This window comes from Mrakia frigida, assembly GCF_051309035.1.
Source record: "Mrakia frigida strain ATCC 22029 unplaced genomic scaffold BDY24scaffold_14, whole genome shotgun sequence".
Classification (NCBI taxonomy): Eukaryota; Fungi; Basidiomycota; class Tremellomycetes; order Cystofilobasidiales; family Mrakiaceae; genus Mrakia; species Mrakia frigida.
The window spans coordinates 598,244-621,797 of record NW_027481267.1 but is presented as its reverse complement, the minus strand read 5'-3'; the positions used below and the strand labels follow the sequence as shown (position 1 = coordinate 621,797).

The 23,554-nt window shown below is 55.2% G+C and overlaps 6 protein-coding genes across 6 annotated transcripts; 2 read left to right on the top strand and 4 right to left on the bottom strand.

Annotated features, from left to right (window-relative positions):
• Positions 1-202: 202 nt before the first annotated feature.
• BDY24DRAFT_415017 (transmembrane amino acid transporter protein-domain-containing protein) lies at positions 203-3,703 on the top strand (the record flags this gene model as incomplete). The annotated part of the gene is made up of 14 exons (XM_076643397.1): positions 203-528; positions 845-1,138; positions 1,250-1,496; positions 1,574-1,778; positions 1,841-1,879; positions 1,949-1,977; positions 2,048-2,255; positions 2,321-2,494; positions 2,568-2,664; positions 2,734-2,846; positions 2,915-3,024; positions 3,103-3,210; positions 3,293-3,430; positions 3,563-3,703. 14 exons carry the CDS (start codon positions 203-205, stop codon positions 3,701-3,703), a joined length of 2,229 nt encoding a protein of 742 aa, XP_076497054.1.
• A 678-nt stretch (positions 3,704-4,381) lies between these two features.
• BDY24DRAFT_415016 (uncharacterized protein) lies at positions 4,382-6,432 on the bottom strand (the record flags this gene model as incomplete). Its single annotated transcript, XM_076643396.1, has 2 exons — positions 4,382-5,606; positions 5,765-6,432. 2 exons carry the CDS (start codon positions 6,430-6,432, stop codon positions 4,382-4,384), a joined length of 1,893 nt encoding a protein of 630 aa, XP_076497053.1.
• A 487-nt stretch (positions 6,433-6,919) lies between these two features.
• STU2 (Stu2p) lies at positions 6,920-16,486 on the top strand. The gene is made up of 24 exons (XM_076644590.1): positions 6,920-7,124; positions 7,673-7,767; positions 7,868-7,978; positions 8,066-8,195; positions 8,266-8,345; positions 8,417-8,510; positions 8,612-8,828; positions 8,916-9,319; positions 9,425-9,841; positions 9,951-10,190; positions 10,291-10,617; positions 10,765-10,954; positions 11,039-11,248; positions 11,332-11,661; positions 11,740-13,121; positions 13,196-13,470; positions 13,542-14,473; positions 14,547-14,625; positions 14,699-14,994; positions 15,068-15,138; positions 15,206-15,526; positions 15,602-15,755; positions 15,835-16,064; positions 16,137-16,486. Exons 1-24 carry the CDS (start codon positions 7,050-7,052, stop codon positions 16,290-16,292), a joined length of 6,816 nt encoding a protein of 2,271 aa, XP_076497052.1. The 5' UTR covers positions 6,920-7,049; the 3' UTR covers positions 16,293-16,486.
• A 125-nt stretch (positions 16,487-16,611) lies between these two features.
• On the bottom strand, positions 16,612-17,309 carry BDY24DRAFT_415014 (uncharacterized protein; the record flags this gene model as incomplete). Its single annotated transcript, XM_076643395.1, has 4 exons — positions 16,612-16,623; positions 16,707-16,967; positions 17,036-17,131; positions 17,220-17,309. 4 exons carry the CDS (start codon positions 17,307-17,309, stop codon positions 16,612-16,614), a joined length of 459 nt encoding a protein of 152 aa, XP_076497051.1.
• A 994-nt stretch (positions 17,310-18,303) lies between these two features.
• On the bottom strand, positions 18,304-20,362 carry BDY24DRAFT_370152 (uncharacterized protein; the record flags this gene model as incomplete). Its single annotated transcript, XM_076638097.1, has 4 exons — positions 18,304-19,242; positions 19,292-19,510; positions 19,620-19,880; positions 20,255-20,362. The coding sequence occupies 4 exons, from the start codon at positions 20,360-20,362 to the stop codon at positions 18,304-18,306; spliced, it is 1,527 nt and encodes a 508-aa protein (XP_076497050.1).
• A 387-nt stretch (positions 20,363-20,749) lies between these two features.
• CLP1 (cleavage polyadenylation factor subunit CLP1) lies at positions 20,750-23,527 on the bottom strand. The gene is made up of 8 exons (XM_076640363.1): positions 23,318-23,527; positions 23,120-23,233; positions 22,432-22,770; positions 21,974-22,346; positions 21,763-21,872; positions 21,449-21,656; positions 21,034-21,349; positions 20,750-20,917 (listed from the first exon to the last, which is right to left on the bottom strand). Exons 1-8 carry the CDS (start codon positions 23,417-23,419, stop codon positions 20,809-20,811), a joined length of 1,671 nt encoding a protein of 556 aa, XP_076497049.1. The 5' UTR covers positions 23,420-23,527; the 3' UTR covers positions 20,750-20,808.
• Positions 23,528-23,554: the final 27 nt, after the last annotated feature.

Here is a 23,554-nt window from a genome sequence, read left to right as displayed (position 1 = left end):
CCCTTCTCTGCCTTCTTCGCACAAAGCTTCTGCCTGCAGGAAACAAGAGCGGACCCAAAAAATGGCCGTTCCTTTCGCGTGTCTCCGACGAGGACTGTTTCGAATTGAAGACCTTTCCTCCTCGCGCTTCCCTTCTTCTCCTCCAACGACCATCTTGCTCCCCAACCCACCCTCCTTTTCTCTTCCCCTCCTCTTCCCACCCATGTCCTTCCCTAAACCCATCTCGCTCCCTTCCTCTCCTGGTAGAGGAGGAGGACTCGCTCCTCCAGGGTCGAACCCAGGTTCCTTCACCCCTGCTTCTTCGATCCCCAACATTCCCCTTCGAGTCCCTTCCCCCAATACATCAGGCGTCCAGACCTCTCTAGGAGAGAAGAGAGCTATCCCTTTGGCTAGTAGCAGTGCTGCGCTCGGAGGTCTCGGAGAGGCGAGCGGTCTCAGTGCGAGTCTTCAACAGAAGGGAGGCTCAGGAGCGTTGGCGGCGGAGGGTGCTGGTCCTTCTGGAGCTTTGACTCCGAATTCAGTGACGAGGTGAGTTGGTTTGAGGTTTCTAGATGGTCCTGGCTGTTCAGGGTGGAGCTTGTTGGGCGGAGAAGGAGGAAAAATGGGAAGGGAGAGGAATGAGTTGAGCTCGAATCGAGATGAATCCCGACGTCAGGTTGTTGAACGACAGCGATTCCACCGGTTTGGGACCGAGAGGAAGTTTTTCTTCTCCTCGAGCGAGATACCTCTCCTTCATGCATCGTCTATTGTGTCTCTTTCTGGCCTCTTTCTTGCCAGCGTTATCGCTCTCCTTGCTCGTGGGCTGACTCGACGAACCCCCTTCCTCCTCCTTCCCCTTCTCCAGTCCCTCCTCCAACAATCGAGCAGATCCCTTCTCGGAAGCCTTCGACATCAAGGATGTCACCGAAGAGGACAAGCTTCGAATCCTCTCCAAACATCTCGTCTCAGCTCAGGATCGTCGAGCTTCAGCAGCGCCAACGCCCGAGTTCGGATTCCCTTCCTCCTCCGCCCTGCACCACAACGAGAGCGGAATCAGTATCGGAAGCAGCGACGGGCACAACAGGAGCACTATGGGACCTGGAGAGGATGGGACCGAGGAGTTCACCTTGCCCTACGACTCTCACGGTGGAGACGTCACGTTCGTTCCCCTCCTTCCTCTCCTCTTCGCGCCGAGCTCGCTCCCTTTGGTTTGGAACTCTCGACTGACTTTGCGTTCGTCTTTCCTTCTTTCCTTCTTTCTCGCTCTCAGTCACGATCTCTACAAGTGGGCTCAAGACCATGGACCTCAATCAGCAGCCGTTAGGAAGACTCGTTCAGCTTCCTTCTCTCATCCTTCTCGACCAAGAAACACCTCCGCCGATTCGACGTTCCAACACATCAAGGAACCTGGAGGATTCAGACGAGCTTTCATTCGAACCAAGGCTCTCGAGAGAGGAGAGGAAGGTCCTAGGGTTCTCAGGAGTACCATCGAGTTCTTGTACCTCTTCGGACACTTCGTGAGTAAGAACACGAGAACGGGAAGAGAATCGGAGGGAAGGAGCGCCGAAAGCTGATCTTTTGCGTTCCTCAACAGGCTGGAGAAGATCTCGAGGAGGAAGACGAGGACGAGGAGGACGATGATGGACCTATCCTTCCCTCCATCAACACCGTTCTCAACTCCGAGTCGACTCCTTTGCTCGGAGCGTCGACGACCGCGTCGAGAGCCAAGCTGTCGAGGTCGCTTTCTCGAAGGAGAAAGCCAGGAACGGACGTTCGAGGAACTGCTTCTGTGACAGATGGTGAGTATCTACGAGTATCCTCACTCGCACCTCATGTTCTGACGCTTCTTCCCTTCTTCTAGCCGTCTTCATGCTGCTCAAGGCTTTCATCGGAACCGGAGGTGCGTCTCGTCTTCCCTCCTCGTCCCCTTCCTTCTCATAGCTGACTCTTCCTCCCTTCGGACCCCTAGTCCTCTTCATGGGTCGAGCCTTCTTCAACGTTCGTCCGTGTCCTCGTTCTTCTTTGCGTCTCTTCGCTGACTTTCGTGACGCGTCTTCGAACCAAACAGGGAGGAATCCTCTTCTCGTCCATAATCCTGCTCGGAATCGGATTCCTTTCCCTCTGGTCTTTCCTCCTCCTCGTCGAGACCCGGTCCGTCGTCCCTGGATCGTTTGGAGACATCGGAGGAGCCCTGTACGGAAGCTGGATGAGGACGGTGATTCTCGCCAGTATCGCCTTCTCTCAGATCGGTTTCGTCGCTGCCTACACCATCTTCGGTGAGCCCCTTCCTTCTTCTCTACTCTCATCATCACAACTAACTCGAACTCCTTTGCTTCCATAGTCGCCGAGAACCTTCAAGCTTTCTTCCTCGCCGTGACCGACGGAGCCAAATTGATCGATGTCAAGTGGTTGATTCTCGCTCAGATGGCGATCTTCCTTCCTCTCAGTCTCGTTCGGTCCTTGACGAAACTCAGTGGAACTGCCCTTATCGCCGATGCTTTCATTCTCGTTGGTCGTGCGTTCGATTTGAGACCTTTTGGCTGCGAACGCTCGTCGAGAAACTGACGCGTTCTTCTTCCCTTCCTCAGTCGTCTACATCGCCTCGAACGAAGTATCGGTTCTCGCCACCTCTGGAATTGCCGACGTTCAACTCTTCAACCCTACTGAATACCCCCTTCTTATCGGGTGAGTCCAGCTGCTCGCTCGTCGTCCGAACTGGAGCCAAATCCTGACTGGTCTTTTTTCCGTCCCCAGAACCGCCGTCTTCGCCTTCGAGGGGATCGGACTCGTTCTTCCCATCTACGAGAGTATGGAGAAGCCAGAACAGTTCACTGGAGCTCTTTCGGGAGTCATGGCCGGTATTTCTGGTGAGTTTTGGAACCTTCGTTCTCTCGTCCCTCTCGCCTCTGACCTTCCTTCTTCCCGCCTTTGCCAGTCCTCTTCGCCGGAGCGGGAGTCCTTTCATACGCCGCCTACGGATCTGAGGTCAAGACCGTCGTCATCTCGAACCTTCCTCAGGATCGGAAGTTTGTTCAGGTCGTTCAGGTTCGTTCCGTCTCCCTTTCTCTGCCTCAGCTCGTTCTTCCCGTCGCTGATTCTCGCTTTTCTTTCGAACCTATCCAGTTCCTCTACTCTCTCGCCATTCTTCTCTCGACTCCTCTGCAACTTTTCCCTGCCGTCAGGATTATGGAGAACGGTCTGCTGCCCAAGAGCGGGAAAAAGAACCACAAGGTGAGTCGTCTCGTCCCCTGTTCTTTTCCCCCGTCTTTTCTCTCGATCTGACGCCCATCTCTCGTCCTTTCTCCGTAAACAGGTCAAATGGCAGAAGAACCTCTTCCGAGCCTTCGCCGTTACCGGATGCATGGTCCTGGCCTGGCTCGGTTCCAACGATCTAGACAAATTCGTGTCCATCGTCGGATCCTTCGCTTGCATTCCTCTTTGCTACATCTACGTGAGTATCGCACCTGTCTCCTTCTCTACCTTCCTCGTGCGGTCACCGGCAAAGAATCTTCGAGTACCGAGCTCGAGCCTGACCTCTCCTCTCTCTCGTTCTCACTTTTCTCTTTGCCTTCCTTCCTCGCAGCCGCCTCTGCTCCATCTTCGATCCGGATCTCACCTCACTCGGACTGCGAAGGGACTCGACTACGCCCTCATCGTTTTCGGTTTCGTCGCGGCCATCTACACGACTTACCAGACCCTGGCGCTCATGGCCAAGTCGGGTTGAGCGAGGAGGGCGGAGGATCGTCTTTTCGTTTGATGGGGTCGGTGGAACAGCTCAGATAGATGTTGCTCTGTAGATTTAGTCTCGACCGCATGCACACTCTCGTCTCCTTCAAAAACCTCCCAAGTTCCAACGAGGGAAGTTTCTGAACCAACTACAACAGGAAACGCTCTCACGCCCGTCGCACCTCGGCTGCTATGCCTCGCCTCGCTTCCCCAAGATGGACAGTGCCTCCCTGCGTCTCATCAGAATTAGTTTATATGGTACGAGAGGCAACATCAACAGCATTCTCACGCGTCCCTGCTCCCTCTCTTTCTCTGTTCATCCCTCCTCTCTTTCCCTCCTCCGCTTCTTGCACAACAGTCAACAAGACCAAAAACGAAAGAAAAGTGTGTGATAAAAACCTCAGCTATGTACTCGGAAACAAAGACTGATTGGGAACGTGATAGAAAAAGCGAGAATGGTAGGAGAGAAGAGAGAGAGAAGGAAAGGTCGTTGCAAGTCGTGTGGTCGTCGTCGAAGAAAAAAGGAACCCAAAACCCGAGAAAGAAAAGCGGAAAAAAATTCAAGAGATAAAACCGAAACCGAGACTGAAACCGAGAGAGTGTGATTGATGCTAACGTAATGTAATGTAGAAGATGCAAGAGAGAACGAAACGAAACGAAGCGACGCGACGCAAGACTAAGAACCAAACCAACCCCCTACCGCGCCCCATTTCTTCGCCGTTCCTCCAGCCCCAGCTCCTGCTTCCTCTGTCCCCTCGCCCACACTCGTCGTCGTCGAACCCTCCACCCCTCCCACCCCTGAAGGAGGTTTCAACGCTCCCAACGACCTCAGCCTCGCCATCGCGACGGATTCCGTCCCCAGGACTGCACTCCCCATTTCCCCACCTTTCTTCTCCGGCGTGGGAGTTGAGTTTGAGGTAGAAGGAAGGGAAACGGCGCTCATCGTTGGAGTTGTGGCTGCTGAGACGGGAGTGGGCGAGGGAGATGCTGAAGTGCGGAAAGAGGAGGGTGGTGTGCTGCGGAGGCTTGTTGGTAGAGGGGAGAGGGATCGTTGCGTCCGGAGGGTTGAAGTTGGGGTTGAAGAGAGGAGAGCGTCGGAGGAGCAAGAGTTGAGGGAGGAAGAGGAGGCGGACGGGGTTGGGATTTGGAGGGAGAGGGATTTGCTGCTGTTCGATGAGGACGCGAAAGGGGTGGCTCCAGAGGTGGAGACTGTTCGAGAACGCGTTGGTGACTCGAGTGAGGTGGAACTGAAAGGGGAGGTGACCATCCTATCCAGGGAAGGCGAAGGATCGAGGGATGGTGTTGGATGGGAGGATCTCGGTTGAGGTGGGGAGGAGAAGATTGCTGTAGTGGGTGTTCGATCCCTTGACGAAGGGACGGGAGTCCGATCCTTAGAGGCTGAAGTCGAAGACGACGACGAACCAGTCGAAGGGAACCTCGTCTGCGTCGGCGGACTCGACGCGGGAGTTGGGAAAGCGAACCTCGATATCGGACTTGACGGCGGAGGAGGGGATAAGAAGAAGCTCTTCCCACTCGAGACTGAACTTGTCCTGCCGTGCAAGCTGGAGAGCAAGCTCGTCGCTGGACTTTGGGGAGGAGGTTGGTTTGGTTGCGTCGCGGAGGAGGTGTCGGGACCGCCGTTTGGTGAGGAGGGCAGATTGCTGGTGTGGCTGTTGGTTCGTTGATGAGGAGACGAATTGGAGGAGGGGATGTAGGACGCGTCAACTTGTTGGACTGTTCCGAGGGAGGTTCCAACTGCTGAGAGACGCGTTCGGAGAGGGTGAGGAGCGAAGGCGGAGACGTAGGGTGTTGTTTGGCGTTCGAGGTCGGAGAGGAGGAGGGAGATGCTGCTGAAGAGGGGATCGATTCGAGTGGTGTAGAGTTCCGAGTCCCGGCGGGTTCTGTATACGCAAATAAGAAAGAAAGAACGAAACGAGTCAGAAAGAGAAAAGAAGCGAGACACCCGAAGCTGAATTGGGACGAAGGAGCGTCGAGCTCAACCTTTCTCGCCTTCCTCCATCCTTCCCTCCGTGAACTTGCCAGAAAGACCGAAACTCACCTCAGCCTCGTCTCCACATCCATCCTACTCATAGAGTCCTCTCCTTCCCTGCCTCTCTCGTCCAGGTCCAATAAGCTCCCTCTGGCGGTCAGGGTGCCGGAGAGAAGCGTCTGAGCTGTAGCGAGAGCGCTTGAACTTCGGAGGAGAAGTCGGTCGAGTTGAGTGACGGGAGATTCGAAAGATCCGTAATCGTCATCGTCATCCGAGGAGGAGGAGGTTGTAGTAGAAGGTTGTTCGAGGAGAGAGACGTGGGAGGGAAGAGGGAGAGGGAGGAGGGTGAGAGGAGGAGGAGGTTGAGGACGAGGGGAAGAGAGGTGATAGGATGAGTAGGGAGTGGTTGCTGAAGAGGGAATGTTGGAGGATTCTATCGACGTTGATGGTAGTAGAGTTGTCGAAGAAGTCGTTGAGCCTCCTCCGGCCTGAGTGTGAGCTCGACCTCCTCCTCCTCCTCCTCCCTCCTGCTGCTCCCCCTCCCTGTCCTCGTCCGACTCCCTCTCCCTCTCTATGATCCGCAGCTCATCCACAGCAGCCTCTCTGGGAGAGTAAAGTTCGCTGTAAGCCGGGAGGGAAGAGACGGATCCTTGTTGAGCGGAGGAAGAGCGGTGATCCTTCCCTCGAGCCGTCGACGTCTTGCGGACAGAGACTCGAGGCGAGGTGGAAGCCAGCATGTGAGCGAGGAGGTTGGTGGGACGGATTAGGAGGTAAAGTAGGAGAACATGGAGCGAAGGAATTAGGAGATGGCGGGAAGGTGAGAGTTGGGAGGGGAAAGAGGTCGAGTCGAGTTTCAAACAGAAGACTCGCTCGAGAGAGAGACAGGGGTCAGAGAAAAGTTGAGTGATGGGAATCAGAGAAGATTTAAGTCCGCGATCTCTCTGAGCTGCTCAAGAATGCCTTGGGCTCGGAGGCAAAATCTTCATGCCGAATCTTGGGAGAGAGGGAGCTCAGACGATCAGCTCGTCGCTCTCTCCCCTCTCTACTCTCTTCCGTTCAAAAACTTCCGAACTCAACTTGTTCATCTCTCGAGCTCGCTCTAAGAACTACAATCCAACACACTCTCTCTCCTCGAAAAATCAAAACAACAACAAACAAACGGACGTGACGATCACGAGAAAACGAAACGCGTCTCTCGCTCTTGCTTTTCGAATCGCCCAACAACATCGACCTCCTCCCCTTCTCCCTTCCCTTCCCTCTCCCCCAACCACTACACCCTCTCAACCTCCCCTTCGCCACACAACCAACTCCCCTCCAGACTCGTATTTCCAAAACTTCACCTCGACTTCTGGACATGGACGAGCATGGCGCTCCCCCTCCGGAGGAGGACTTCTCGACCATCCCTTTGCACGAGAGAAGCGTTCACAAGGTCAGTTCTCGTTCTTTCGTCCTGGGATTATATACGGAGGCTCGTAGGGGAGAACGAGCTATATGGTGCACATGCTGGTTGAACATATAGAGCGAGCTGGGAGGATGGAGATGGGGATGGATAGGGGCAGAGGGAGGGGGGAACGAGGTGGGAAGGAAGGAGATCTGAGCCTGAGCTCAGGGCGTGTCAAGAGCTCTGGGAGCAGATGTTCAAGGCAACGGAACCTCCAAGAAGAAGGGGTGTATGCTAGAGAGTCTGCTCGAGCCTTTCTTAGAGGAGGATGTGCGCGATGAGGCTGGGTGGAGAGCTCGAAGGAGGAGGAGGAGGGGAGGAGGGACGGTTGAGAGAGCTCATCCTCCTCCTCTACCGAGCTTCTAGCAGTAGAAGCTCGCTCTCCATTCTCGCTCATATATACTACGTCTATGCTCACGATATTCCTGCTCCCATCGCTCCGTCGTTCCCCTCCACACCTCCAACGAAACCGACTCTTTCTGCGAGCTCGTTCCTGACGCTCCCCTCCTTCTCCCTTCACTTCTTTCCCCTACCAGAACTGGCGAGCTCGTCTCTCAGCCTACACAGATCTCATCGCTCGTTTCGCACTTACAACCTCGGATAACGATCCTTTCTTCAGGATGTATATCTCGTTCGTCCCTGACTTCCGTTCCTTCGCTCTCTTGCGGGAGAGAAACAACCGAGCTCACCGTCCTTCCCTTCTGTCCTCTCTGGTGTGTTTGATGAAACAGAGACCCCGACCTGCTCAAGAAATGGGGAACAGATTCTCAAGTGGTCGCTCAGGAGAAGGGAGTCGAAGCCTTGGGGAGTCTGGTGAGGGAGAGTGGAGAGGGGAGTGCCAGGTGCGTCTCGTTTCCCATCACCTCCTCCACTTCGTTCAAGTTGGAGTTGAGCTCTGAAGCTGATCTCTGGCTGGGATACTGAAACAGATTGAGACCTGAAGTCCTCCCATCGATTATCGACAAGACGTTTGGTTCAACGAGAGCTTCCCTCAAGCTCAAGGCGTTCGAGCTCATCATGCTCTGGATCGAGGTCGAGGGGACGGCGGAGGGTGCTGTTGTGAGTCGACCTTTTCTTCCTCTTCGAGCTGGATCAGAGAGCTGAACTTGGGTGGGTTTGGTGCTTGTAGGGAGACGTGATTAAAGGACTGGATAGCAAGCAACCCAAGATCGTCGCTTCGTCGGTGACTTGTCTGAGGGAGATCGTCTCGTGAGTTTGGTTTCGCTCGACCTCTCTCCAAAACGAGCTATAGCTGATTGTTGTGCTTCGCTTTGATTCAGGTCGTTCGGGATGAAAACTCTCGGAAACCCAAAACCTCTCCTCAAGACTCTCCCAAAGATCTTCGGGCACACCGACAAGCTCGTTCGAGCCGAGGTGAGCTTCGCGTCTCCCTTTCTCTCTCTGTCCTCTTCGTCTCTCCTTCTCCTCTTTCTTTTGCTGACCTCTTTCCCACTCATACTCTCTCTCGAAACCAGGGAACCCTTCTCGTCCAACAACTCCACCTCTTCATCGGCGCCGCCCTCATCCCCTTCCTCCAAGAACTCAAACCCATCCAGATCCAGGAACTCACCGCTAGCTTCGAAGGAGTTGGACAGGCTGGAAGTGGTGTTCAGAAGAGGTTCACGAGACAGCAGCAGAAAGAGAATCAGGAGAGGGAGATGGCCGCTGAAGGAGGTGGAGGAGTCGAAGAAGGTTCGTCGTCGCGTCTCGTTCCTTGCGTCCCTTTTGATTGAAGCTCATTCTCTCGCCTCGTTTTCGTTCTCATCTCATCTCCAACAGACGCCCCCGAAGCATTCACCATCGTTCCCGACGCCCTACCACCTATCGACCTCCTCTCCTCCCTCCCCGACGACTTCTTCGACGCCCTCGCCTCCACCAAATGGAAAGAACGTCTCGACGCTCTCACCGCCGTCAACGAGAAGCTCAAACCTTCAACCAACCTCATCGACGGAGACTTCACCAACTTTCTCACCGCCGTAGCCAAACGAATCGCTTCGGACGCCAACGTCAACGTCGTGACGGCTGCTGCTGGAGTTGTGGAGGGAGTGGCGAAAGGGCTTGGAAAGAAGTACTTTGCGAAGAACAAGGGATTGGTGACGATGTCGTTGATGGAGAGGATGAAGGAGAGGAAGGCTAGTGTGACGGATGCGCTCGGAGCGGCGTTGGATGCTGTATTTGCTAGTGTGAGTCGTTGGTTTTGTGACGGGGAGAGAAGAGACGCGTCTCCCTCTCTCTCGTTTCACTCTTTAACTCCTTCTTCTTCCCCTTCGTCCCTTCACCTCGCACAGACCTCCCTCTCCGACATCCTCGACGACACCCTCACCGCTCTCAAATCCAAAAACCCTCAAGTCAAGGAAGGAGTGCTCAAATTCCTCAACCGATCCCTCAAATCCACCCTCGAGGCGCCTCCCCCTGCAGTTATCAAACCCCTCACGGACGCCCTCTCGATCTGTACGGCGGACTCGTTCGAGCCTGTGAGAGCAGCGAGTGCCGAGTCGATGGGGTTGATGATGAAGATTGTTGGGGAACGAGCGTTCGGACCGGCGTTGGAAGGGTTGGATGACATGAGGAAGACGAAGGTGAAGGAGTGGTTCGAGAAGAGTGAGGTTAGATTTAGGGCTGGAGGGGCACCTGCTAGGGGAGGAGGAGGTGTGGGAGCGGCGGGAGGTGGAGGAGGGGGTGGGGCGAAGCCGGTTGTGAAGAAGGTGAGTTTTGAGGACGCGTCTTTGTTTTTCTTCTCGTCGATTGCTTGACGGGTGATCAGCAATCTAGGACTGACTCCCTTTCTTCTTCTCTCTGTTTGATCTCCATTAGCCTCTCGCATCGAAGCCGAAAGCACCTACAGCAGCAGCACCAGCATCAGCACCCTCCGCTTTCCCTCCCGACGAAGACGAACCCGACTACGGTCCTCCCGTTCCTCTCAACAAGGGATCTGGTTTCGGAAACGAATTCCCTGATTCTCCCGCCAACGGATTCGGTAGCGAGTTCCCTGAACCTGGAAACGTCGGTCGTCCTCCGGTCTCGATCAAGAAGCCGCCCGTCGCGAGACCTGTCGTTCGTCCTCCCTTTCCTCTTGCTTCCTTCCTTTTTCTCGACGACTCGTCCTCCCATCCTTACTGATCTCCTCGCTGCTCGTCACTCCTTCTGTTCCCAGGCCAAGAAACCTCCTCCTCCAGCAGCAGCCGCACCTAAGAAGGCTCCTCCTCCCTCCTCCTCCTCCTCCAAATCCAAAGGTCCTCCTCCCTCAGCCTCCGAACCTCTCAAGTACAAATTCAACGCCGAGGAAGCCGAAGCCAAGTGGGAGGAGCTTATCCCTGCCGATGTACGAACCGAGCTGGGAGACGGGAACTGGAAGATTCGACTCGAGGCGGCAGAGAAGATGACCAAGTGGTTGGAGGAAGGACAGGCTGAGACGGCGGAGAGTGAGGTGGTGTTTAGGTTTTGGGCGAAGATTCCGGGGTGGAACGAGAAGAACTTCCAGGTGAGTTGACGTCGTTTCGATTGGGTTTGGTGGGGTTCGAGGGACAAATTGGGTCGTGTCGAGCAAGGGAGAGGACGAGACGCGTCGAAGGATGTGAACGGTCTCGAATGAGGAGCTGACGAGTTCTCCTTCTCTTGTTCGTTATAGGTCTCCTCCAAGATCTACGGAATGATGGCGATCCTCGCCGAACGATCGCCTTCGTTTTCCAAAGCCTGCATCGCTCTCGCCATCAACCATCTCACGGAGAAGCTGGGAGACATCAAGCTCAAGAAACCTGCAGGAGACGCTCTCGTTACCTTCGCTGAGAAAACTTCGTTGGCTTTCGTCCTCGGTCATGGTAAGCAACCTGCTTCCGTCGTCTCTCGCCTTTAGGAAGAGACGCACGCTCACGTCTTTTCCCTTTCTTTCTTTCCCTTCGCAGCCTTCGACCCCATGACCAAGGCCAAGTCTCCCAAGACTCAGTCGGACGCTCTCGCCTGGGTGAACCAATGCCTCATCGATTTCGGAGTCGCTGGGATTCCTCTTCGAGACCTCATCGAGTTCCTCAAGACGGCTCTCAAGAGTTCGAACGCTGCCGTCCGAGCTAGTGCTACGAAGACGCTCGTCACTCTCAAAACCTTCGTTGGAAACGGTACGTCGACCTTTTCTCCTTGTCCTCTGCTCTCTTGTCGCGATCTCGAACTGATCACGCCTCTCTCTTGCTCGTTCGATCAGACGTCTCCACCTTCCTCGACGACCTCAACCCTCAGCTCCTCACCACCATCACCAACGAGTTCACCAAGGTCGAAGGACAAGCCGCTCCCGTCCCAACGAGGTTCAGTGCTGAGCTCAAGGTCGCCGCTGCTGGAGGAGGGAAGGGAGGGAAGGGAGGAGGAGGAGGAGATCCGATGGACGAACTCATTCCTCGAGTCGATCTCGACAAGCTGGTCGGGGCGACCAGCATCGTCAGCGACTCCAAGAGCGACGCTTGGAAGACGAGGAAGGAGGCTCTCGAGACGCTTCAGGCGATCTTGACTGCCAACACGAGGTTGAAGCCTTCTCTCGGTGAGTTCTCGACTCCTTTCTCGTTCTGGCTCGACCAGGACGCGTCGAGCTGACTTCGTTTCCCCCTCTCTGCTCCAGGCGACATCGGAGGTGCTCTCAAGGCTCGACTCGTCGACACCAACATCATGGTCAAGCTCCTCGCTCTCGACAGCATCAACAAGATCGCTACTGGGATGGGGAAGCCGTTCGACAAGCACATCAAGCTCTTCGTTGGACCCGTCTGCGCCATCCTCTCCGACGCCAAGATCAGCACTCGAACAGCAGCAACAACCGTCCTTACCGCCATGGCCGATGCGACCGAAGGAATCGAGTCGATGATCTCCAGCTTCGGAACGAGTCTCGAAGGACCCAACCCTCTCCTCCGAGCGACGTTGATCGCCTGGCTCCTCGAACGATTCCCCACCAACGATCCTTCGGACTTGGATCTCACTCCCATCATCGGTCCAGTCATCTCCTGCCTCGAGGATCGAAGTCCAGATGTTCGAAAACAAGCCATGGCGATCCTTCCCATCGTCGTTCAAGCCGTCGGATTCGACTACGCCATGGAGCAGACGTCGAAGCTCAAGCCAGCGATGAGGCAGACTGTGATTCCTCTCATCCAAGCTTCTCGATCCTCAGCTCCCATCCCAGCATCCACCTCCTCCTCTTCCAACGGATCAGCCCCTCCCTCCTCCGCTCCTTCCGCCTCCTCCCAACCCTCAAGCCGACCTCCTCCAGCAGCAGCCAAAGCAGCACCAGCATCAGCACCAGCTCCAGTTGTCGTTCCTCCTCCCACCTCAAAACCTCGAGGAATCATGGCTCAGGGATCTCTCCCTACAGCATCTCGTCCAGCTTCGAGAGCATCGTCGACCGAGGACGGACCCAGCTCGTCAAAGTACAAGACCACGACGGGCCTTCGTCGTCCAGCCTCGACCGTCGTCGCGTCGAAGGTTCCTCCCTCGAGAGCCTCAAGCTCAGCTTCCACCCTCGCCGAACGATCCTCGGCTCCCTTCAGGACGTCGGATCCAGGGCCCAAAGCTCTTCGAGCCAAGAAGGACGCAGCGAAGTGGGTCTTCGGAGAGAAGGCAGAACAGCATCACACCGAACTCCTCGCCTCCCAGATGGAACCTCACGCTTCGCCAGAACTCTTCGGACTCCTCTTCAGTCGAGATCACAACTCGTCGGTCGACTTCCTCAAAGGAGTGGAGATCATCAACGCCTGCTTTGTCGATATGGCCAAGGAAGCGGACAAGGTTGGAATGGACGAGGACTCGCTGAGGAACGTTCTGCTCGCCAATCTCGATCTCATCCTCAAGTACGCTGCGATCCGAATGTACGACTCCAACACTCAGTCGATCAACAGGTCCATCGGTCTCGTCGAGAGCATGATCAACGACTTCTCGAGTGGAACGGGAACGACGCTTCGACACTCCTTCGACGACTACGAACTTCAGCTCATCTTGCCGACGATGATCGCTAAGGTGAGCTCCTGCTCTTTCCCTTTCTCTCCCTCGAACCTCGAGACTCACCTCTCCTTTTCTCACCTTCAATTCAGCTCGGAGATACCAAGTTCCAAGTCACCATCCAGGATCTTTTCAAGGGGAAGATGCGTCACGTCGTTCCATCGTCGAAACTCTTCCAGATCCTCGTTGCTCACGGTCTCCCGATGAAGAACGCCAAAGCTCGAGTCGAGGTCCTCAAGTCGATGACGACCATCATCAGGCAGAGTGGAACTGGAACGATGCTCAACAAAGACTCCGTCGCGTCGATTCTCAGGTGTTTGGGAGACTCGGACGGGAAGGTTCGAAACGGAGCTCTCGACGTGCTTGGGTGAGTTCTTCTTTCTTTTTCGTTCTCGTCTCATCGAGGCTGACCTTCTTCTTCTCACTCTCTGTTCGCAGGGAGGCCTACAAGACCGAAGGAGAAGCCATCTACGACTACGCCAAGGTCGGGAAGAACGAACGAGACCAAATGGAGGGTCGATTCAAGCACGTCCAAGGTCCAGCTCCTCCTCCAGGTCGAGCAGCTCCCGTCGCCCGAGTCGTCGCCGCCGAAGCTACCTCTCGTCCATCGTCTCCAGCAGCAAGCAGGATCTCTCGAGTCCCCGTTGGTCCCAACTCGCCGATGGTTCGACCTCCCTCTCGAGCAACCTCGCCGGAGAAGCAGGCCTCGCCGTTCTCCCCAGTCAAAGGCCAGTCCAGTCCTCGAGCGGCTCCGCCACCTCTTCCTCGAGGTATCGCTCCTCCAGGATCCCGATTCGGAGCTCCAGCTTCATCAAGACTCCCTACCTCGGCCTTCGCACCAGCTCCCTCTTCCTACGCGCCAGAACCCACCTCCTCCTCTCGCCCACCTCCCGCCAGCCCACCTCCCTCGGATCCATTCGGAATCCCTCCACAAGCTCGAAGTGCTCCTCCTCGATCATCAGTCGCCTCGTCTCAACTCCCAGGTCCTCGTCGCTCGGTCCCCGTCCCGTCGTCGTCCTCGTCGGAAATCACTCAAGCCATCAGAGCCATCCTCGCCAGCGATCCAGGACAGTCTGTCGACGGTCTCAAACGGGTTCAAAAGCTCCTCGCCGCGCCTACGGATGCCGTTCGATTCGAAGGATCCGTCGAGGGTCTCCTTCGAGCCATCATCAAGCAGATGCGAGTCGTCTTCGTTGGACCTGGAAACCTCAGAGATCCTCGCTGGTTCCGACTGGCCAAGCACCTCATTCAGACGCTCAACAACTTCTGCGACCACCCGAGGTTGATCAAGGAGATGGATGAGACGGACATGGAGTCGCTGTTGATGGAGTTGACGTTGAGACTGCTCGAGACCGACGACGCTACTGGAGGTTCGTTTTCAACTCGTTTCGACTCTTTCCGTTCTCTCGACGGGTCGTTGATCTAACTTTACCCCTCTCACAGATGCCAAGGAGCTCTCCAAGTTCATCAACATGATCATCCTCAGGATCTTCAACGGAGGGAAGCGAGAGGTCGTGTTCAAGTGAGTCTGGGTCTCGTCCGCTTCTCCCTCCCGCTCTCACCTGCTGACTCACATCTCCATCCTCCTCCTTCAGAGCTCTCTTCGTGCTCCTTCGAAAGGTCACCATCGACTTCGTCAGGAACGGAACGACCGCCACGTCGAGGGAAGCCAAACACGCCGAACTCATCCTCAAGTGCATCTGGAAGCGAGCTCGAAGCGTCGAGGACGACCTTTCCAACGAGATCCTCGACCCTCACGACCTTCTTCGAACCATCGAGGAGTTCCTTCAGGAGATGCCTCCGACGGACTGGCGTCGTCGAGCTCAATCCAGCGTACCCATGGGGGACATGCCGCTTCGAACCGTCAAGGTCATCCTTCAGCACATCGCCAGTGAGTCCCTCGTTCCCTCTTCTTCTCGTCCAAGGTTGAGATCTGACCCTCTTCTTTCTCTCTTTCCTCACAGCCAAGTACAAGGATGGAGATCGAATCTACGAGGTTCTCGGAGACGCGTTCGAGGATCCAGACAACACTCATGTGAGTTTCCGTTTCCCTTCCTCCCTCGACAATCCATTTCTGACGCGTCTTTGTCTCGATTCGACAGGTCTACGCCTACATCTTCCGACTCGTTACCCTCAACTCTCAGCCTGCCGGTCCAGCACCCACTGACCTTCTTGCAGGAGGAGAAGCAACGCCTCCCTCTCGTTCGGAATCGCCTGCTCTCCCCGTCGTCACTCTGGATCGACCTCCCTCCACCACTTCGACCTCGAGCAGCCGCCAGACCACTCCTCGATCCCATCCTACCCAGTCGAAGCCTTCTTCCTCTCAATCGTCCCCCTCGTCGGCCGTGCCATCAGGAGATCCCGTGGATCAGGAGCTGCAAGAGATGTTCAGGAGGATCGAGAAGGGAGACGAACTGTCGAAGGTACGTCGCTGCTTTCGACTCCTCCCGGTGGCAAGATGATCCTGACATTAAACCTTTACTCCTTCTCATTTGCAGCGAGTCGATGAGGTGTCGAAACTGCTCATCGAGCATCCCAACAAGATGGCCAAGTTCGAGGAGCTCGTTTCGACGATCGACCCTGCCCTCTCGATGTTCGTTCGAAGAGCAGTTGGAGCTCGAGTCAAGCCTCGAGAATCAGAGTCTCCTGTTGGTGAGTCTACGCTGCTACTCTCCTTCTCCTCGAAGATGTGAGCTGACTCGCGTCGCGTCTCCTCCCTCCCTTTTTTCAGCACCCAAAGCGATGTCTCCTCCCTCCACGATCCCAAAAACCCATCCCATCTCTCCTACCTCTCCCACCTCCCACTCCAACTTCCAATCCATCCCCAGCTCCCCTTCAGGCTCGTCCAACTACTCTCGACCGTCGTCGATCTCGATGCTCTCTCGTCCGGCCTCGATGATGGGAACCGCTGGTCGACCTGGAGCCTCCGAAGAGGATGATCGATTGGCTAAGTTGAAGTCTGTGAGTATCTTCTCTTCCTCTTTGAGCTTGAGAATCGAGAACTGACCTCGTCGCCGCGTTCCATTCTTCTAGCAATTCTTCGATCCTCCTCCCTCCAACGGTCGATCTCGAGCTGTCTCTCAAAGCAACGAGTCTTCCCATTCGGGAGAAGCGACCTCGCCTTCCGGAGAAGGAGAGTTGACGGACCTCGAGAAGGTGAAGGATCAGCTTGGGGCGCTGAAGAAGTAGTGGGTGGTGATGGTTTCTCGTTCTTCGTTCTTTCTCGTACTTCTTTTTTATGCTTGCATCCTCTTCAGTAGTAGAGATTCGCCTTCTCTCCGTACCCAACCCTTCGTTTTTCTCTGTTTTACCTTTGGTCCTAGTCGCTCGACTGCTCTCTTTGCTTCAACTTTCTGCATGGTTCCTTTTCTCACAAAGAAGTGCGGACGCGTCGTCGTTGAAAGTGTCGACCTTGCATTCCCGAAGAAGGAAGTGAAAGAAGGCAAGTTGTTCTATAGAATCGCAGGATAATCCCGTAGCTAGCAAAGGAAAGAAGAAAATCGAAAAGTCATCGTGCATCCTACGAGAAACGAAAACTCGTCGCCGTCCTCAGAGAGCGAAGCTCACCCGCCCCTTCCTCCTCCCTTCCCCCGTCACGCTCACCGTATCCATCGCCACACTAGCCTGAGATTTCCTCCCTTCGCTGACCCTCTTTGACCAAGGGGAGGGTTGAACGACATGCTGAGGGGAGTGATGCTTCAGGATCGAGCGGGGGAGGGTCGAGCTCGAGCTGGAAGTCGAAGAGGACGCGGTTGAAGAGGAGGAAGAGTGGGAGGAAGACGCCGGGGAGCGGGGAGGAGTTGATGTTGGGGAGCAGGCTGGGAAGGAGGTGTAGGTGAAGTAGCGGCGGTGGTTGGGTTGGTACTGCGAGAGATGGAAGAAGGGGGAGGAAGGTGAGCTTGAGAGAAACGGGAGCGAAAGGAGGGACGAACGGGTCGAGTTGGATCTTCATCTTTGGCGAGTACGACGACTCTTTTGGTGGTTCGGGTGGGAGACTTGGGTTTGAGCTGCTGTTGATCGTATCGAATCTGTTGCGGAGGGAAGGAAGGAAGAAGAGGGGTCAGCTTAAAGAGAACGAAGACAACAAGAGGGAAGAACGTTCGCCCGTAAACTCACAGTCGAAGAAGGAACGATGTCCTGAGCCACGAACAACAGCTGCCCTAGACCTGCAAAGGCCATGATAGCAGAGAGGATGAGGAGGGGCATCGTTGGCGGTTGGCTGAAGGTGAAGTCAGAGAAGAGCAAGAGTGGACATAACTTCTCTCCTCTTTGACTGATCAAGTTTCCAGCCGTTGCGAGATCAGTTCTTCCCTTCAGCACCATCGTTGCTTTTCTTTCTGTCAGGTAGTAGGGTCGCCGAGGTTTCAGAGTCTTCGAGTCACGAATGATGGAACCTCGCATGCTCCTCCTCTTACAGCTTGAAGGAGGACGACAAAAGGACGATCGACGCGTCTTGATTTTCAAGCCGTTCCTCTCCTTTCGCTTGGGGGACCACGAAGTTCTTCCTAGATCCAACGCTTTCACTGGTATCCGAGAACTTAGTCCCAGAGAATTTGACGATTGCTCCGTCTTCTTTTTGGGCTCGACTTCGAGGTTCAGCGAGAACGAGAATCGGAGACCGACGAGGTTCGTACCTTCCTCTCATCCTCCCGGCCTCTTGCATAGTTATTCCTTCCCCTTGCGTCCAGTTTGCACATCCGTAACGAGATAAAAAAAGTCGAAACCCGTAGAAATCCCGGCAACAGAATCAGAGATCGAGCTGGTTTTCGCAGCTCGACGCGTCTCCAAACCTCGGTTCTGTGCGCTCGAACGATTCGCTTTCTCGCGTTCGTTTGCCATAGAAAACGGGCAGGAAGTGACATAAGCAAATTGCCTCTCCAGTTCAAGGAGCTCAGACTCTGATCGAAGGAAGGAAGAGATAGACGAGAAAAACAAAACACGAAACGAAAAACACAAAAACAGAAGCACCGACGGCATCAACAACAGAACGAGAGATAGAAGAACAGTAACGAGTAGAGAATGACGTGTTAGGAAAGAAACATGACTACAGGACTGGGTGTCGAAAGGAAAAAAAAGCAGGCAACAGATCGAGACCAACGAACCACAAAACGAGCAAAGTAAAACAAGGCCGATACGACGCGACCTCCCGCCCTCCAACCCACCCTCCCTCCACTCTCCCTCATACCTAACAACATATCCCTTACTCCTCCCCAACCCAGCTCCTCCTCAAAGGACTCCCTCCAACCCTCCACCCACTCCCTCTCCCTTCCTTCGTCGCGATCTTCTTTCCCTTCTCGAACAACCAAAGAGCTGCTCCACCCTCGAACCTCACGAATCGATACCCAGAGAACGGCGTGTAGTGTCCTTCTTCGAGTACCCTAGAGTGGGTCTGGTCCAGCCGCAACCAGAGCTGAAGGTCGTTGGACTCCTCCGACTCGACGAACTTCCCGTCGGCGTTGAGTTCGAAGACGAGCTTCCTCTGCTTTGACGAGCCGACGGTAGAAGGCCGGGGTGAGAGGGACGAGAAACTGAATTCGTCGATGTCGATGTCGAGGAAGGCATCAAAGGCGTTGGGAGAGGCGGCCTTGGCGGCGAGGTCAAGGAAGAAGGGGAGGGGGATGGTAATGGAGGTGGGGGCGTCGTCGAGGGAGGAGGAGCAGTCCGGGTCTTGATACTGGACGAGGATTTCGGCGAGGACGGTTTCTAGGGGAGTGATGGGAGAGGTGGAGGATCTGGGACGGCTGAAGCGAGGAGGAGATGGGGTTGGGAGTTGGGAGTAGGGAGGAGGAGAAGCGACGACTTCGACTTCCTCGAGGACGACGACCGAGTCCTGCGAGTGAGCCTTTTCTTCCTCGACGACGACGACGACTTGAGGTGTGGTTGATGGAATGAAGGGGACCCTCTTCGCCTTCTTGAGATCTTTGCGAGATCGAGCCTCCGACGACTTCTTCGCGACGGGAGGAGCGACGACGACTTCATCCTTCTCGACCTTCTTGGGCTGAGCCTTCCTGGCTTTGTTTCGAGAGGTTCGGGGTTTGGTGTTGTGAGCGATGGATGGGAGTGTAGGGTTGGGTTCGATGGTAGGAGGAGAGACGAGGGTGGTAAGTTGTTCAAGGGAAAGGGAGGAGGAAACGATGGGCTCGACGTCGACGAAGAGTTGAAGTCCGAGTGGTGTTGGTTTCGGCGACGACGGCTTCCTTCTTCTTCTGGGAGATGATGAGATCCTTGATGAAGGACGATCCGATCTTGTCGGTGGTGTTGATGGTCTCGACGACGGGGAGGGGACCGAAGAAGGAAGAGGAGGGAGTGATGAGTCCGTTGGAAGAGGGCGAGGAGGAAGGGGAGAGGGCGAGATCGGAGGAGGATGTAGAGGGCGAAGGTGAGAGAGGGGAGGCGACGGGAACGAACTGGATGCGAAAAGTGAAGCAGAAATGTCAGCATTATAGTTTCAAGAGCAAAGCTATGGCATCAGGGACAACGAAGGAGGGAGGGAAGAAGAGAAACGAGCGAGCTCACCTTTGAATCCCCTTCCTTCCTGGCCTCTTTCCCTTCCATTCCCACCAACCAGGGCATCACCAGGGAAACAGCAGCAGCATCATCCCCACCCAACTCTGATCCAGTTCCGACGCATTCATCGTCGGACGAGAGAGGGGAGGAGGGACAGGTTGAAGGGGAGGAGGAGTCGAGGTCGAAGGAGGATGAGGAGATCGATTGAGCTTGTCGACTCGTTCGTCCTTCCTTGGGCCCAGTGGGTGTTCCAGATCGAGTAGAGGAGGGCTGAGGATGGAAAAGAGATGAGAAAAAGGAAAAAGATCAAGAGAAGTCAGAAATCAAGGGAGTGAAGGGTTGAGGGAGAGAGAGAGAGAGGGAGAAAGGAGAAGGAGAGGGAGAGGGAGAGAGCTCGGGAGCAGAAGTGAAGGCTCGACCTCAAGCGATACATGGACTGGAGGATCCCCTTCGTCTCCTAAAGAGAGCTCGCACAGAAGAAGGGCACAGTCGCGCTCGAAAATCTTCCAGACGTCGGAAGGGGGAGGGAGGCACGACGCGTCTCCTTCTCCGACTCCTTCTCCCCTCTTTCCTCGATGCCCTCATGTTCTGGCTTTCTGACTAAGAAAAGCTGGCCATAATCAATAATCCGAATGTACACTCACCTCGAAAGCGACCGAGATAGCCCAAACGACAGGCGTAAGGGACGCGACGACGGACGTGTAGACGATTCGAGAGACGAGAGGTCGCATGGAGTTGAGGATAGTGAGCATGTTTGCTAGATTTGAAGATTAGTAGAATTGACGAGCTTGATTAAGATTGAACTTGAAGAGCCTTGAGCGTCGAGGTGGTGGAGGGAGGATGCGGTTGGATGCCAGACGACTTCTTCCCTCCCCTCCCTGTCCCTCCCTCCCGCTTGCCCAATTTCAGGTCACCTGACTTCCCACAGCTTCACTGAATCAAAACGCGCTGCTGGAAGTTTTTTGAAGGGTGATCGAGGCAGGTTTTCCTCGCCGGCCATCTCGACGTGTCTCAAAACGCGCTCGAGAAAGTCAGGAACGCGTCGGAATCGATCGAGCGGCCGATTTGATTTCTTGGACCGAACAAAGTTCAAGTCGGTCATTGACGCGATCTTGTTGCAGAAACTCTTTCAAGGAATCTCAGCACCTCAGACATCTCATTAAGGGAGAGCGAAAGCAAGTCAAAAAAAAGGTGACCTCTACATCTCCTGCCACTCGAACCCGCCGACCAGGGCCGTCCGACTGGGAAGCTTTCCGGGGTTAGGAGAAAGGATTGTGAACTTCTTGCGAACGGTATCGATGGCGGTGCTGCGTAAGGAGGTGAAGACGAGGGAAAAGACGCGTCAGGTTTGTTCAGCGGCGAGGAAGGCACAGATCCGAGACGAATCTCGAGGGGAAAAGGTTGGAAGAAGGAGTGAACTCACATAACAACAAACCCAGCAATCTCACTCTTCGCCAGCTCCTCTCCCATCTCTCCCTCGACAACCTCTCCTTCGACAGCTCCAACCTGCTCCTCCGTCTTCACATCCCCTCCACCAACTGCAGGCTTTTTATCCTCCCCAGCATCGCCAGCCGGCGTCACTGATGGCAGAGCCGAAGCAGGTACCCGAACGAGAGCGAGCAAAGCGTTGAGGAGACGAGATTCGTGGGCCGGGAGGGAGGGATCGACTTTGACGAGTTGGGTTTCCGAGATGGTTCGAGAGGCTCCGATGGGGAGAGCAGAGGAGGGCGCGATGTACTCTGTGAACGTCCGATGAGACGGGGAATGAGCGAAGAGAGGAGGTCGTCAGCAAAAGGAATGGGCGAACGCGTCAAAAAGAGACGGAGAAACAGACGCACCTTCTCCGACCCTAAAGATCACCAGATCCTCAAATTTGACGACCGAAGAGTGTGGACTCAGGTCCTCCGCTCCACTTCCGATGCTGCTCATGGCGGAGGAACCAGCGAGAGCTTTGAGAGCTGGAGGAGAGGGAGGGTCGCCGTAGAAGTACGATCGGATTTGGAGGGCCTGAGCTCGAGAACGGTAGGCTGCGTCGTGATCGACTACCTGAGGAACGAGAGGGAGGGAAGGCGGTAAGTTTCGAGAAGGAGCGGTGCAGACGGGAAGGATGGAGAGGAAGGAAGAGAGGGGGCAGAAGAGTAGGGGGACTCACTCCTCCTGATTTGGGAAGCTTGACGACCTTGATCCTCGACGAAGGACCTCCGAACATTCGTTGCATCTCCATATGGAGCTTCTCATGTCCGACGATGACGATGGTGTTGACTTTTGACGGCGAAAACGCGAACGTTTTAGGTCAGTATCGAGGTGGGAGTCGCGTCTCCATCCTTCTTTCTCCTGCTTCAGAGCTCAAACAAAACACTCACTCTTGAACCCATCAACAACCTCCCTCACGAAAGCATACTTCCCAGCACCGTGTCCCTCTCCTCCCAATCCAGGCTCGACGAACCTCCCGTTCGTATCGACGATCAATCCAGCACTCGCTCTCACTCGATCCTCCTTCCTCTTCCTCTCCCACGTCTCACTGATATCCCCAACGAGCGTCTGCCAGAGTCTAGTCCGTCCAGGTTGACCAGGAGCAGAGTGGCCGTACCACCAGAGAAGAGGAGTGAGCGTCGAAGAGAGGGAGGGAGGAGGACCGGTTGGGAGAGGTGATCCGAGCGCGTTGGCTGGGGAGGAGAGGACAGTTGGGTGGGTTAAGGGCGTTAGAGAGAGTGTACCGGGTGGCGTTGATGGTGACTGATGCAGGGATACAGAGAGTGATTGAAAGGTCAGGTAAACGGAGAGAAGAACGGAACGGCGAGGGACAAGAGCGACGACTCACCTCAGAAGGATCCAGATTGACGAGGAGAGGTCTCCAGTCTCTACCTGCTCTTGTCGTCCAGTTCAACAGAGTCTTAACCACTGTGCTCTTCCCACTTCCTTCAGGTCCCAGAACCATCACCCTCGGAGCATCTGCCTCGAAGTCGAGACCTGACCACTCGTCCTCGTTGGCGAGAGCTTTTGTTCGTTCCGAGGGAGAGAGAAGGGAGAGCTTCTTGGCTCGGAGAAGTTGGTAACGATGAGAGCGTAAGCGATGGGACTCGAGGGCGAGATGAAGGTTGGAGAGCGCTGGGAGGTTGGTTTCGGTTGAGAGGTATTCAGTCGAGGGAGTGCCTGCGACGTGGAGGAGGGAAGGAAGGGGAGAGAAGGGAGTTAGACGGAGAAGTTTAAAGGGTGGTCGGGGGAATGGAGAGAGCGGGAGAGGTTGGCCTGAGCATATAGACGTCAGTAACTAGACTTGGAGAAGGAGAGCAAAGGCGAGAAGGAGGGAAGGAGGTGAGCTCGAGCTCAAGATCCAAAGCTCCTTCCTTCCCTTCCCTGTTCCCTTCCTTCCTTTCGAATCCAAGCGAGCCCACAAGCCCAAGCCGAGTACACAGAGGCTCTTCTTCTCCAGCTCTGCAAGAACATGCGATCTCTGGAACGAAACGGAAATAACGAGAGGAGAAGGAGCAGAGGGTATTTGTACTCATCTCGATCTCGCATCCTTCCCACGAGAAGACGGCAGCTTTGCACTCTGCGACAAAGTGATACCATCGATTGGGAGCAAGCTCAGCTCCATACACCTCGGCTTGTCCTCGAGTGATCTACCGACATCAGAGAGGAAGGGTTGAGAGTCAGTTCAAGCGGGAGGGGAGGAAAGGAGGGGAGGTGGAGAGGGCGAGACGAACCTTGATGGCTATAGCTTCCAGGGGATCGAGCTCGAACCTGTACTCGGACTCAGGTTCGAGAGTCCATGATTGAGTAGATGGAGGAAGGATGGAGGAGTTCATGGAGTCGAGTGGGGAAGCTGACGGTTTGAGAGAAGGAAGAGGGATGGGTCGAAGCTGAGGTTTCGTGAGCTCGAAGTTTGGGCTTCGGATCTTCCTAGCGACCGTCGTCCGGGTCTCGGAAATCCAACAGAGTAA

Coding starts and splice junctions, on each gene's coding strand:
- STU2 (XM_076644590.1), top strand. CDS start 7,050: ATGGACGAGCATGGCGCTCCCCCTCCGGAGGAGGACTTCTCGACCATC. Junction 14,995..15,067: donor CATCCTTCAGCACATCGCCA/GTGAGTCCCTCG, acceptor CTTTCCTCACAG/CCAAGTACAAGGATGGAGAT. Junction 15,139..15,205: donor AGGATCCAGACAACACTCAT/GTGAGTTTCCGT, acceptor TCGATTCGACAG/GTCTACGCCTACATCTTCCG.
- CLP1 (XM_076640363.1), bottom strand. CDS start 23,419: ATGAACTCCTCCATCCTTCCTCCATCTACTCAATCATGGACTCTCGAA. Junction 23,234..23,317: donor TGGAAGCTATAGCCATCAAG/GTTCGTCTCGCC, acceptor TGATGTCGGTAG/ATCACTCGAGGACAAGCCGA. Junction 22,347..22,431: donor TCAATCTGGATCCTTCTGAG/GTGAGTCGTCGC, acceptor TCCCTGCATCAG/TCACCATCAACGCCACCCGG.